Source organism: Mobula hypostoma, chromosome 7, assembly GCF_963921235.1.
Source record: "Mobula hypostoma chromosome 7, sMobHyp1.1, whole genome shotgun sequence".
NCBI lineage: Eukaryota > Metazoa > Chordata > Chondrichthyes > Myliobatiformes > Myliobatidae > Mobula > Mobula hypostoma.
This window is the reverse complement of record NC_086103.1, coordinates 28781175-28796087: the sequence shown is the minus strand read 5'-3', so window position 1 is coordinate 28796087 and position 14913 is coordinate 28781175. Positions and strand designations below refer to the sequence as shown.

Here is a 14913-nt window from a genome sequence, read left to right as displayed (position 1 = left end):
TGAATGGCATTCTTGGTTACAATGATTCAATAGTCATCTGCCAGACACCAGGGTGAAACTGATTCTGCTTTTCACAATGTTATGAGTTTTGCAGTTTTTGTAGAGGTCTCTAAGTAAGAGTCAAAGCATATCACACAAAGCACATCTGAAATGGGTCAAAGCAATGCCAAGGTTTCAATTGCCTAGAGATTACTGAAGGAGGAAAAGTTTTCAGAAGTGCAACTTCTGTTAATGTCTGGGTGCAAAGAAAAGATGAATACATAATGATGATTTCTTATCTGACTGCAGTTACGTCGAACACAGCATTCTAACATATTTACAGCAAAGCAGAAAGAACACTCAAAAAAATCAAGAGGGATGAACTATGAGTGTCATTTGGAATAAACGGGCACAATGATTTGGTCAGGATGCTTGAACACAAGGCATTCCTAACTCCACAAATGAACAGTTTTGTTACTGACACACTCCCTGTCTGAGAGCAAACGGGACTACAGTCTTGACTTCCTCTCAAGCATGAAGGGGAGGTTGATGATTGGTCTGATTCATGAATCTTTCAGTGCTGAAGATTATTCTGGGTAATCCTCTGATCTGGGGAGGAAAGTGAGGAGGAAATGACTTGTCTGCTTCAGCTTCAGGGCAAGTCTTTAACTGCAACCAAAGGTTGGGTCCGATTCTGTGGGAGGTTCGATCCTTGACCCCAGATATTTATGTATTAGTCAACGGGTGTGGGACTGGTGTTTGGTGGCAGATGGCAGGTTAGTGGTAATATGCAGACTAACTACAGGCACACCTGTTTCACCTGGTTAACCAAGCACGTAACAAATTCACCAGAATTTAACCTTAAAAACTGTCTTAAAACTCAAACAAATATTCAGTGTAGACCAGCATTGGATTGACTGCCTATGAGCTCTGTTAAACACAGTAAAGGACTCATGGGTGAAAATAGTGGTACAAGTCAAAGTTACTTCAGACTTCCTCAGTAAGCCATCAATAACGGAAAGCTCCTGGGATTAGGGATCCATGGGCTTCCAAGTTTCTTGCTCTCACTGCCACCCAGCACCAAATATCTACCTACAGAACATATGGCTGACATCAGTTAAAGGTGGGCTCTATCCCAGGAAGGAAGTTATAAGGACATAACTATTACATACAAAATATTTTTGAGGAGAAATTACACATAAGAGTTCATGTTCTTTTTCTGTGGGAAGGGGGTCAAGAACTCAGAGGCCTGCGAGTTTTGTTTGTTTTACTACATATGTATTTCATGGCTATTTGGAGAAAACAAATAGCAAAGTTGTATTACATATGCAAACGTTGACAATAAAATGAACCTTGAACTTTGATTAACATGGCATGTAAATGTTATAAATCATTCAACGGAGAAAGGAAATGCACAAAAAAATCTGTTCTGCAAGGTGATGTTCTATCAAGTGAACTTATTTCTTCATTAATATTTGGCAAGTAACAAGTTAAGGATGTTGATCTATTTAACAGGGATCAAATTTAATAAGAAAACTCTTCTCCCAGGTGATATTTCACAGGTGAAATAGCTAAATCTTTCTGTTGCCAAATCATTTTAGACACTTGTTCCTGAGACAACATCAATCTTGCAAAAGCATCATTAAAAAGAGTTGACATTTTCAGCACTATGCTAATCATTTGCAAATCAATTTGAGTCTTTTTTTCTCACCTTAAAAATAAAAAAACACACTGCATGATCCCTGCATAGGTAATGAATTATTGTAATCAAAGTTATGCCTCCTTACACCCATATTTTTCTGTGTCAACTCTCCAGGACATCCCTTCTTTGCAGAAATATCTTTGTTTACAGAACTCCCCCAGTGATACATTTTGGCCCCAGAAGGCATTTACAATATAACTTTTGCTACGGTCTTCAGGAATTCAGGAGAAACTCTTTTTCTTAATTAGAAGTTGCTAAGAGAAGCATAGATGCATCACGGGGAAAATATTGATGAATACATGAGGGAGAAAGGATAGAAAAAAAACAAAGAATTGATTGTGAACTTCAGGAAGGAGAAGTCTGCAGAACACACACCAGTCCTCATTGAGGGAAAAGGAGTGGAATGGGTGAGCAATTTTCAGTGTGCCAACATCTCAGAAGATTTGTCTTGAATCCAGCACATTGACACAATCTTGAAGAAGGCACTCTCCTTCATTAGGAGTATGAGGAGATTTGGTATGTCACCAAAGACACTTTCAAATTCCTACAGATGTATGGTGGAGAGCATTCTTACTGGTTGTATAACAGCCTGCTATGGAGGCACCAGCGCACAGGATCACAAGAGGCTGCAGAGGTTTGTAGACTCAGCAGCTCCATCATGGGCATAACCCTCCTCACCAATGAGGATATCTTCAACAGGTGATGCCCATCATTGAGGGCCTTCACCATTCAGGGTATGCTCTTTACTCGTTACTACCATCAGAGAAGAATTGTAAGACAGGACCCCGAAGACCCATACTCAAAGTCTCAGAAACTGCTTCTCACCCCTTGCCATCAGATTCTTCAGGTTTCTGTTATGGCCCATGAACATTACCCTGTTATTCCTTTTTGCTTGCACAATTTATATGTTTCGGAATTTATAGTACTTTCATGTGTCAGCACTGTACTGCTGCTGCAAAACACCACATTTCAGGTCATACACATGACTGAAAAGAAACCAGATTCTGAATCTGAGAAGAGCATACTCATGCAATGAATTGAAGAGGGTGGAAGGAGACTCCTGTGCAGTCTAATTGCTGGCATGGATCAGCTATATGGCCTGTTACTGTGCTGTAATGCCACATCCATCCCTCACTTTGGGGAAGAATCCATCTTTTGCTTTTAATAGTCCATCTATTCATTGAGGGCAGGATGCACTCTCTGGCATCTGTGGGGGGAGAAGGAGCCAATTTGATTGTTTTTCTTTAGCCTAATATAGATCGTTTGTCTTTAGCCTAATATAGTTGCAAATCTGGAGTCTAATGATCTGGTTAATTCTGATTTTAGAAGGCAAGACAATGATTGGAATGTGTTTTGTCTGCCAGAAGGAAAAGAAACTGAACCACTTGAAGGGCTGTTGTGAAAACAGTGCTTGAAAGCTGATAGTGTCAATAAAGCACATGAAAACCTCAATTTGCAAGATGAATTTTAAATGTGGCAGTGGGTAATTTATCATTTCAATTGTTTATTGCCGCACAGTCTCTCCAGAGTCTTATCTGAAGAATTCCAATGCTTACAAATGGCCTCTAACACAACAAGGCTATCCTAACAAGTGCTGAGCAGCCCCTGATGACTGAAATGAGGCTGCTGCCAGTACTTATTGGTAATGTAGTGCCACACAAAGCACAAACGCAACTTATTTTTTCCCAGAAATAGAATTTTACTCTTGCAAATGGCAAATGAAATCCTCTCCTCCCGGGAAAAACATACAATCCGCATGAGATTAGAGATTCTGCATAAATCTGTTATGAATCTTTTGAAAAGTATAGGAGTGAGCCCATACTACTTTGCAGGATCCATCATCTTTTCTGTAAAGGAGTCAGCTGCAGCATCAGTGGCCAGCACTGCTCATAACAGTATATCCATGTAGTAGCGAGATTCCCAAAATCCTATGAATCTATTTTTCTTATATATTTCAGATTTGCACTTGGAAGAATTTCAACAGAATTGAGAAAAGCTGACCGTTCCTTTAATTTTTCCCCAAAAAAATCATCAATCCATCAACTAAGTGAATATAGCCAGATTAAGTAGCGGATTTCCAAAATATCAGGGTAGATGTTTTTCATCTTCTAGGAGAGAAAATACAGGAAAACAAAATCCAAGCATTCTAATCATTCTGCCTAGAAACAGGGTTTCTTACTTTTAATGTGCTAAGACACTGTTGTGTGGATATCAGGTTAGCTCAAAAGATCACAGTATATTGGCTGCAGAGACAAGGCTCCCACTCAGTATGATGCATTAATCCATGACTTATGAAGATCTTGCTTCTGGCCCCATGACTGTGAAGCAGTCAGAGAAGGGTGTCTGCCTTTATAGGCAACACTCCCATGTGTCACTGGGGTGCACCAATATACATCATGGCTTTTGCAACTGAAAACCTGCAAGACCATATGACAAAGGAGCAGAATTAGGCCATTTGGAATTGAGAATGCTCCTCCATTCCATCATGGCTGATAGATTAACCCTCTCAACCCCATTCTTCTGCCTTCTCCCCATATTGATGCCCTTATGAATCAAGAACCTATCAACTTTTGCTTTAACTATACCTAATCATTTGGCCTCCACAGCCATCTGTGGCAATGAATTCCACAAATGCACCACACTTCAGCTGGAGAAATGCCTCCTCATCTCCATTTTAAAGGAATGTTCTTCTATTCTGAGACTGTGCCCAACATATTGATGCAGCTACAAAGACTACTACAGTGTCTATATTTCATTCTGAGTTTGAGAAAAATAGCTATGTCACTAAAGGTACTCACACTTTCTACAGATGTGGAGAGCATTCTAATTTGCTGCATCTCCGTCTGGTATGGTGTAGGGGTTGGGGGGGAGGGGGGTGGCGAGCTACTGCACAGGATCGAAAGAAGCTGCAGAGAGTTGCCTAGCTCCAGCACAGCCGTGAGTCTCTGCAACATCCAGGACATCTTGAAGGAGCGATCCCGCACAAAAGGTGTCATCCATTATTCAGGATTCCCGTAACCCAGGACGTGCCCTGTTCTCATTGCTACCATCAGCAAGGAGGTACCGGAGCCCGAAGGTACACACTCAATGATTCAGGTGCAGTTTCTTCACTCTGCCATCCAATTTCTGAATGGACATTGAAACCATGAACACCACCTCACTACTTTTTTATTTTTATTTTTTCACGACTTATTTAATTTAACTGCTTAATAAACATACTTAATGTAATTCAGTTTTTTTTCTCATTGCTATTTATTGGATTGTACTTCAGCTGCAAAGACAAAAAAATTTCATCGCATATGCCAGTGACATTAATTATTCTGATTCTGATCCCAGACTCCCCCAATATACGAAACATCCTCACAACATCTACTCTACCTAGGCCTGTCAATATTTGATACATGGCATCACAAGGTGGCCCCTCCTGCAGACAGATGCATGCTTTGTACTTTTCACTGAGGAAGAAACTGACATGAATTGAAGGGAGACGTACTTTCAGGCACAGCCCCTCCCCAGACTCCTCACTGGGACAACTCAGTTGATTTCTCGACTTGGGGTTGGGATGGCTTTAACTATGCATTGCTAAATGATAAAATAAAATGTCAGCTGCAGTTGCATGGATTCCAACTGGAAATGATGTCTAGTGGCTCAACTAGTCCAATTACACCTGAAAATGGTTGATTATGCTATTTACTCTGGACTAAATGCAATAAAACACCCCCACCCCATTTCTCTCCTCCCCAGCTGGCTCTGTCTGCCCATCATCCCCAAAACTGCCTGCCAATCCCTACCTCACCCCACCTTCTCACTCCTTAATACCAGCCGTCTCCCCTCTACACTTAGTCCAAATGCAGCATTTCCGTTTTCCTCCACAGATGCTGTTTGACCTGTGAAGAATCTCCAGCAGTTTGTTTCTTTTCTTTTCTGCAGAGACCCAACTGTATGTGATCCAATTTTTGTGCCTTCATCTATTGGTCACTCATATGATCCTCTATGGGATATCCCTCCTTGGTTGCAAACCAACCTTCCACATGCAATGTAGAGCTAATATATTTGTCAGCAGAAGCAACTGCTAAAGGTGATCTTGGTTGAGGGAGAGTATAACAGTGCCTACTGAAAAATACTAAGGTGGCATTAAGTAGAGTTGCTGCCTCATAACTCCAGTGACCTGGGTTTGATCTTGACCTAGGGAGCCATTTGATTGGAGTTTGCACGTTCTCCCTGTGACTTAGAGTTGCCCTGGCTGCTCCAGTTTCCCCTCGCATCTCAAAGACATGCAGATCGCTAGGTTCATTGGGCATTGTAAAAAATGCCCCTACTGCAGATGGGTGGCAGGATCTGGGAGGAATTGATGGGAATTTGGGAGAATGCAAACTAATGTGATGAGTATAGAATGAGTGTAATTGGACGCTTGATGGTCACTGCATCCTCAATGGGCCAAAGAGCTGTTCTGTTCTGCATGAATCTGTGAGAAAGTCAATAGAAAGCTAGCTCTTGCAGTCAACACTACTCTTTAAGATTAATGTGCTGTTGAGGGTTTAATAAGCAACAGTCCACACAAAAATGTATTATTTCTGCCTCTTGAGGTCCTTGAGCCTCTGTTGAATCACTGGACATGCCAAACAATTTATCTGCATTGTTATCTCAGGTCTCAAAAGGGGAAAGATTTAAAAGGGACTGGAGGGGATACTTCTTCGCACAGAGGGTGGTAGTTACACAGAACAAGCTACCAGAGGAAACTGTAGAGATGTGTAAAATTCAATGCTTAAGAGACATTTAGACAGGCAAATGGATATCAAAGGCTTAGAGGGATATAGCCCAATCACAGACAAATTGGACTAACTTGGATAGACATCTTAGTCAGCGTGGATGAGCTTAGTTATTACTGTGCTGGATAACTTCATGACACCCAAGTTTCTGAAATGCATGCATTGATTTTTACAAGGTATTACATCTTGGATTTCAATAGAATTGAGAATATATTATATTAACAGGTTGTCCTGGATGACCTGACAAGTTTGATTGGGCTGCTTCTCACTGACTGCTGTCAGCAAAGTGAACTGATTGCATTCATGTGCTAATTGTTAAATACATACTGGTCCATAATGAAAAATAAAATTAGAATATAGAAGCTCATTTCCCATGGTGGTACTGTCTGTCATGAGTCAGGAGGATGTCAAGAGAAGGCTCTACACCACAAGAGATGTTCTGGTAAAGTTGATTGGGTGATTGATTGAGATGTTATCAGATGTAATGAAATTCAAAACGTATGACCAATATACAGACAAATATAAGAGATTCTTCAAATGCTGGAAATCCAAGGCAACAAACAGAAAATGTGTCAACTGTTGATTCTTCTTCATAAATACTCCATAGAACAGAGGTAAGGAGGAATTTTTTCTTAGACAGAGAGTAGTAAATCTGAGGAATGCTCTGCCACAGATTGCGGTGGAGGCCAAGTTCGTGGGTATATTTAAGGTGGAAGTTGATCATTTCCTGATCAGTTGGGGCATCAAAGGATATAGCAAGAGGGCAGGTGTATAGGGTTGAGTGGGATCCGGGATCAGCCATGATGGAATGGTGGAGCAGATTCAATGGGCTGAATGGCCTAATTCTGCTCCTATGTCTTATGATACTGCCTGTCCTGCTAAGTTCCTCCAGCATTTTGTGTTTGTTGACCAAATGTTAACAACAAACCTACTCTCCTCTCACTGCAGCCTCCAGGAAGGAGGTAGTGGAGCCTTAGGTCCTACACCACCAGGTTCAGGAACAGTTATTACCCCTCAAACATCTGACTCCTGAACCAATGTGGATAACATCACTCATCCCAGCATTGATCTGATTCCACAACCTATGGACTCACTTTCAAGGACTCTATAATTCATGTCGTCAATATGATCTCTTTATCTACCTATTTATTTAATATTTGTGCAAGTTATTGTCTTTTGCACATTGGTTGTATGTCTATCTTTGTTGTGTACAGTTTTTTTGATTCAATTGAATTTCTTAGTATTTTCTGTGAATTCCTGCAAGAAAATGAATCCCTGGGCAGTATATGGTGGCATATATGTACTTTCGTAATAACTTTACTTCGATCTCTTACAATACCTTGTCTCCAGTGGCACGTTGCTGTTGAGAACCCAGCTGTCCTGCAGCTGAACGGACTCTGGTGTCGTCGGCAAGTCATTGGGCGCAGCGGAAGGCGCGTGGATTTGGTTCCTTCTGTTCGTCAGCGAGTTCCTATTGAGCGAGTTAGCAGACGAGTGGTGGTGTGACAGCGTCTGGTTGTGAGGTGGTGGAAGCGGAGGCCGCAGGGTGGACTGACTATGATGGTTTGGTGGACCTGCGGAGACAGGAAGAACACAATGACTGGTTTGTTGGGAAGCCCACTCTTATTCTACAGGCTAAGTGATTAGGTTTAAGAAAAAACTTTTACAAATCAGTTGACATCTAATCCATGGGAAAAAGTACCATCTAATTACCAAAGGTTTCAAATAACTTGTTTACACTGTCTTTATTGAAATGTTGTTTCTTTGTAATTCAGTCAAATAAAGCTTCACAGTTCTGCAGTACAAGACATGTAATCACAGACCTGCTGTGATCATCCATTTTTGTTCCCCACATCTGCAAACTTGCTGCTCAGCTCTGCCATGCTGGTCTTTTTTTCAATGCTGAGCATTTATCTTTTTATCTAGATCACAAATAATCACCTACTTAGGAATTTATTTCAAGGCAACCTCATATCTCGGGGGTTCAGATGACATTGATAAACTACTTAAGCTTTGCACCTGTGGTTTATGTCATCATCAGAACCCCTTCATCTGTTACTGACTTGTAACCAACTCCTTGCTATCTTTTATTCTCCAAGCACACATGGATACTTACTGGACTTTAAGCTGAGGATTCTAAAGCAGTTAATTTTTCACCATGGAAATCTAAAGAGTACTCAAATTAAACTGTGCAGTCTGCACAGAGTGAAGAAACAATTGGGTTAATGAGGAGCCACACTTGTTCTTAACAAGCTGAGGTAGATGTCAGAGTAATAAGCAGATTCTAAAGGAAATATAACAAAGGGACTACGTTGAGCATTTTGAACTGTTTTAATTATACAAGCGTGCATCCCTGTTCAATTTCAATACTGACAGAAACCAGAGCACAAATGTAAGAATATGATCTTTTTAAGCTACATTGATTTGGAGTAAAACCACATTACTTCTATATAGTAATAATTGTGGAGCTAATTGTGGAATGCTGTGTGTCCCGATTGGTAAATACCAAAAAGGGAGAAATCTTCACATTAAACAGACTTATTTAATGGGTGTCGATCTTTTCCTGTCCTGCTCATCATCAAGGTCTCCATCAGTCAGGGTCAACTATGGATAATGTGCCCTTGCTGTCTAGCTACACAAGCCAGGGCAGTACAATAACAAACTGTAGCCCATGTAGCAGGCTCCCCCTCTCCACATAGCTGATGAACCAAAGGAACAGTGGACTGACACAGTTTGGCACCAGTAGTGTCACAGGAGTTGCCAGTCAGTGTTGAACTCAACATAGGACTGTCTTAGGGACTCCAGCTCCGGATTTTTCCCTTAGGGTTTATTCCCAAAGCCTTTCCCATGAGTGGGTATAGCTGCAAGGCAGCGGAGGTTTGAGATCTGAGTTTTCCTTCTCCTAGATGAGCTGACAGCCATGGCTAATGAGCCCCATCTGGCCGAAGCACCTCGTTTAAAGTGCCAGTAACCCACCCTTGCCCCTTGCCTTTTTTGTAGAAACAGTTCCGCTGGGCTTAGTAGCTAAGCCACATATGAAGGACAGGAGATGGATTTCATTGTCAGAGGCTATTTGGGGCACACGCCATTGGGAGCATTTAATAGGTAGTGGGAGCTTGTCCCATTTCCACCCCTGGCTATAAAAACTACAGATGATGATGGGGTAACAGTTATGCCTACTGATTGACAAGCGAATATCTGCAGATGCTGGAAATCCAAGCAACGCACACAAAATGCTGGATTAACTCAGAAGGCCAGGTAGCATCTATGGGAAAAAGTACAGTTGGCATTTTGGGCCAAGATCCTTTGGCAGGACTGAAGAAAAAAAGATAAGGAGTAGATTTAAAAGTTGGGAGAGAGGAGAGAGAAACGCAAGGTAGTAGGTGAAACCAGGGGGGGGAGGGATGAACATTTCTGTTTTTTGCATGATTTTTAATCTATTCAATATACATATACTGTATAAAGTATACTAAATATGATTTATTGATTATTATTTTTCTTCTATATTATGTATTGCATTGAACTCCTGCTACTAAGTTAACAAATTTCATGTCACATGCTGGTGATAATGAACCTAATTCTGATTCTGAAGTAATGGATGCTACCTGGCCTGCTGAGTTCCTCCAGAATTTTGTGTGTGATGCCTAATGATTGAATTGGGTTGTAAACTTAGATAGTTTATAGTTTATTTTTCCAGTGAGATACTCTCTTAGCAGACCATTTTGAGTTAAGCAAGCATTGCAAAAGCCCATTTGAAGAGGGAAAATGTACTGCTAGGCTTTCTCTAACAGCAAATTGTCATGGAAAAAAAACAACTGTAGGACCTTGATTACAGTCCCCTGTAGTAGTTAACTGCTGTACAGGATATACTAATAATAAATTGGATATTCAAAATAAGAAACAATCAAAATTTCCATCAGCTGTAAAATGACATTAACCACACCAACGAATTCTGCTTTCAGAGACATCTATCAATCCCATTTGATGTTCAGAGAGGGTAAGACATGCTAAACTGACTAAGCTAGCACTTTTATCTTCATGGACACAAGTTGTGCTGGATGCCAACATGCCACCTGTGATGAACTTTACTGGTTGGAATATTGACAAGATAATTTTGATGAGAATTATTCAGTAGTCTAGCTGTATGTACTTTGGGAGGTGGGGTTGTGATGGGGAATGGAGGAAGGAAGAGTGGGGAGTTGGTGTCAAAATGCAATGCGAGATTCCTTCAGCGCCTGTCCCTACCACCCCCAGCATTACACCTGTTTTCCTTTATCAAATTCTGCAGTGGGATTGGGGTGTTATAAGAAAAGAAGGAAATCTAAATAGAGAAGCATCAAACAATACAATAATCTGGAAAATAAAAAAAAAAGAAATAGTGATTTCAACTTTCAATGTTTTCTTGCGCTGCAAGGTGAAATATCAACCTTTCACAAGTTAAGATCATTTGATAGGTTTTACAGCTGGAAACAAGGATAGGGAACAATAACAGTGATTTGTTCTTTGTGTTCTTTAAATGTTCAATTTAAAAATGGGATTGAGATTAAAAAACTTCATGAACCAGTGCACAAATTGGATCTCAAAAACACGATATTACACAAACTCAGTGTGCATCCTCAAATATCATGATAAACATTTTCACCTGTATCTCTACTGGTTCAAGTGTCTCAACCTTGCTTAACTGCAACCACTCAAAGTGGTTAAGAATAGATAATTCAAAAATACACTGGGGAATGTCTTATCTGCTTTGAAGTCCTGCAACTTCATCTCCAAACAAATTTTATTTAAACAACCTTTTGTCCTGGTTCAATGAATTCAGATTGTTTTCCCACTAAAGATAACATATCCAGAGACATCATTTTAAAATTCTGGGTATGAACAATTTGATAGCCTTGTGTTCAAAGCTATGAAATTAGCAATAAAAAATATTACATATGGCAACTATTTCACAAGTTTTATTACAGTTAAATTACTCTAAATTTGCAGGAAATAAAATCAGAATTTATATTCTTTTACAGACTGTCTCACATTCTACAGAGCCAATGTAAAACTTTAACAGTGTAGTTAATTTGGTTACGAAAGCTACAAATGTTTTCATAACCAAATGTCACATTTTATTGAATCCAGGAATAGTGGAAGAACTCACTGTTTCTGTAGAGCACAGCATTGTGATATGGCAATTCAGAATTCAGATTCAAATTCATTTCTTTGTCACAAATAAATTAAAACATACATTGAAATGTGACATCTGTGTTAACAACCGGCACAACCTAACAATGAGCTGGGGGCAGCCCACAAGTTTTGCTGCATATTCCGGCTTGAATATAGCACGCCAAAAATGTTTGCAGAACGAGACAAGCAACAGCAACAACAACAGAGCAGTAACAACAAAATAACAACAGCACAATAAGTCGCTTCCCTCCTTCCCAATGCATACACACAGTTAGTCCTCTAACAATTTGCTAACATATCAAAACAGTGGAGAGGACCCCAGTTTAATATCTAATCCAATTAAGAAAATGCTTGACAGTGTAAAACTTAGCTTTACATGGAAGAGTCAGTCAAGATTTTGTGCTTCACTTTGGGACCCGAGGCCTGAGTTTATAAACTTTGTGGAAAACGGGCAAGAAAGCCAGGACTGATCTGGGATATTAATTATTGGTAATTATTATTATGAATGACAGTTTCACTCTGGGATTCAAAGGCAATTACATTTACTACATCTGATGCATGTACAATAGGGTGGCACAATGGCATAGTGGTTAGCACGATGTTTTACAGTACCAGTGACCGGGTTCAATTAATGCCACTGTCTGTAAAGAGTTGCTACATTCTCCCTGCGACTGTGTGGGTTTCCTCCAGATGCTCTGGTTTCCTCTCACAGTCCAAAGGCATACCAGTTGATAGGTTAATCAGTCGTTGTAAATTGTCCTGTGTTTAGGCTAGAGTTCAATCGGAGGTTGCTGGGCAGCACGGCTCGAAGTGCCTATTCCACACTTTATCATAATTAAAAGTCATAGAATCATAGAAATCTGCAGCATATTACAGGCCCTTCAGCCCACAATGTTGTGCTGACCATATAACCTGGTCTAGAAACTGCCTAGAGTTATCCGTCATATAGTCTTCTATTTCACTCAGCTATGAGTAAAATAGAAGACTATATGAAGGAGAACTAATTGTACCTATCTAAGAGTCTCTTAAAAGACCCTACTGCATCCACCTCTACCAATGTCATTGGCAGTGCATTCCACACACCCCCAACTCTCTGTGTAAAAAAACTTACCTCTGACAATCCCCTTGTACCTACTTCCAAGCAACTCAGAACTAAGCCCCCTCGTGTTAGCCAGTTCAGCCCTGGGGAAACGCCTCTTACTATCCACATGATCAATGCCTCTCATCATCTATTACACCTTTATCAGGTCAGATCTCACCTTCTGTTGCTCCAAGGAGAAAAGGCCAAAGGAAGAAAAGGAGGGAAAATAAATACATAAATAAAAGTTACACAAATAGAAGTGTCATGGTCAAAATTATGTCCATTGTTTGCAATATCTTCAGTGCTCTCAGATGTCTGGTTGGTTTCTCCCGCCGTTTTCAATGTGCAGCCTTAAGTCAATTTCTATATTTAAACAGTTAAAGAGCACAACATTTTTCAAGGACAGTTGGTGATGGGGTGTGGTGGGTGCTTTTTTTTGTTAGCTTAGAAAACACATAAGGTTTTTGCATCTGTTGTAAATAATTCACAATATAACACCACTGCTAATCACTGATTAATTCTCTTGGTAATAGGAAAATAATAAATGCATTTCTATAGCACCTTCTGCAACTTCAAAATGTCAAAATATGTCTGAGGGATGCAGCTATGATAGTAACTAGGGAAATGTGGCAGTCAGTACATGTACAGCAAACTAAAATAACCGGCAGTGTGGTAATGTCAAGGTAATCTGTTTCATTAATCCTGTTCAAGGGGTTGACATTGAGGAGAACCATGGAATAACTCCCTTACTTTTCTTCATTAACGTACCATGGAGTCTTTAATGTCCACCTGAGAGGGCAGGTGAAGCCTGTTGTGCATCTCACCTCAAGGGTTAATTCCTCAACTTTGTTGGAGCCAGACTATGTTTTTTTCTCACCTGTGCTCAAAGGGAATGTGGAATTTAAACCCACAGTTTAAGAGAGAAAATTAAACACAAATCCACAGGTATTTTTGTAGATGAAGAAACTAACATCACTGATGTTCCCATTGCACTGAAGACCAGGACATCAGGCAGCTTTTGTGCACAATTTCAGGTCCCTATGTTGCTCAACACATCACGTTTCCAAATGGGATGCAGTTCCCAACCCATCAGGTCTACAGAGGATAAGACATGGGAGGTCAGCCATGTTATAACAGTGTCTGGAGATAACAAAAGCACAGAGAAGTGACTCTGACAGAGTAGCAGAGTTAAGGCAGAGAAAATTGAGTCAACGTCATAAAGGCAAAAATATTGAAGGTGTGGGTATGTAATCTGAATCTTATCTCGGTTAAGATATATGACAGTAAGATTACAAATTGTACTGTTGACAGGAAGGGTAAAAGGGTTTATGTATACAGTATATTTGTAATTTTTAAACTATTATATAAGTCTACACTTAAGGTAGGCTATTGGATGTAATGTTTATTAAACTCAACTCGATAAGGCACTGCAGATGGCACCAGAATTCAAAGATCAAAGTAAATTTATTATCAGAGTATGTACCTGTCACCATATACAACCTTGAGATTCATTTTCTTGCAGGCATTCACAGTAAAACAGAAATACAAGAGAATCAATGATGAACTACACATAAAGGCTGACAACCAATCAATGTGTAAAAGAAGACAAACTCCAAAAGAAAATACTGAGAGCATGAGCTGTAGACCTCTTGCAAGTGAAATTATTCATATGGATATATATTGCACTGAAAATGGCTACGGAGTATGCTTCTATCCACATAAACAATATTAATTTTAAATACAATTTTAGCCAATGATTTGTTTTCTGATGAATTTAATTAATAGATGAAAAGTAAGGATAATGTATTGGAATCCTTACTACTCCACAGTTTCTCGTTTTTGTAAATATGAATGTATATTCACAACAATTGTAACATACTATAAACTTTAATTTGAGATTTTACAAATAGCTAAATTTGTAGAGATAGTAATGACCTTAAAATGTAAAAAATCCAACCGTGTTTAGAGCAATGGACATTAATCCAGAGTGTTTAGGCAATTATGCTTCATTGACTGTGTCTTGCAGCCAATTGCTCCCTCCAGTTTGTTCCCTGAGGAAATTGTTAGTATGCAGTAATTGCGTTTTGTTCTCAGTTTTTCTCAGGTCACTGTTTTGTCCTCATCACACTGGGAAAGGTGGTAAATCTGTCAAATTAGAATTCCTATCTTTGAGATTAAATTGATCCTCTACTTAATTTTCTCCTTCCATC

The 14913-nt window shown here is 39.8% G+C and overlaps 1 protein-coding gene across 8 annotated transcripts in view; it reads right to left on the bottom strand.

Moving 5' to 3' along the window:
- Positions 1-14913, bottom strand: part of LOC134349198 (teneurin-2-like) — a 3136038-nt gene that overhangs the window by 285218 nt on the left and 2835907 nt on the right. For all 8 annotated transcript variants that reach the window (XM_063053178.1, XM_063053171.1, XM_063053173.1 and 5 more), the window contains one exon: positions 7790-8024. In XM_063053178.1, the coding sequence (XP_062909248.1) occupies positions 7790-8024 (235 nt within the window). The remainder of the gene's footprint in view (positions 1-7789; positions 8025-14913) is intronic.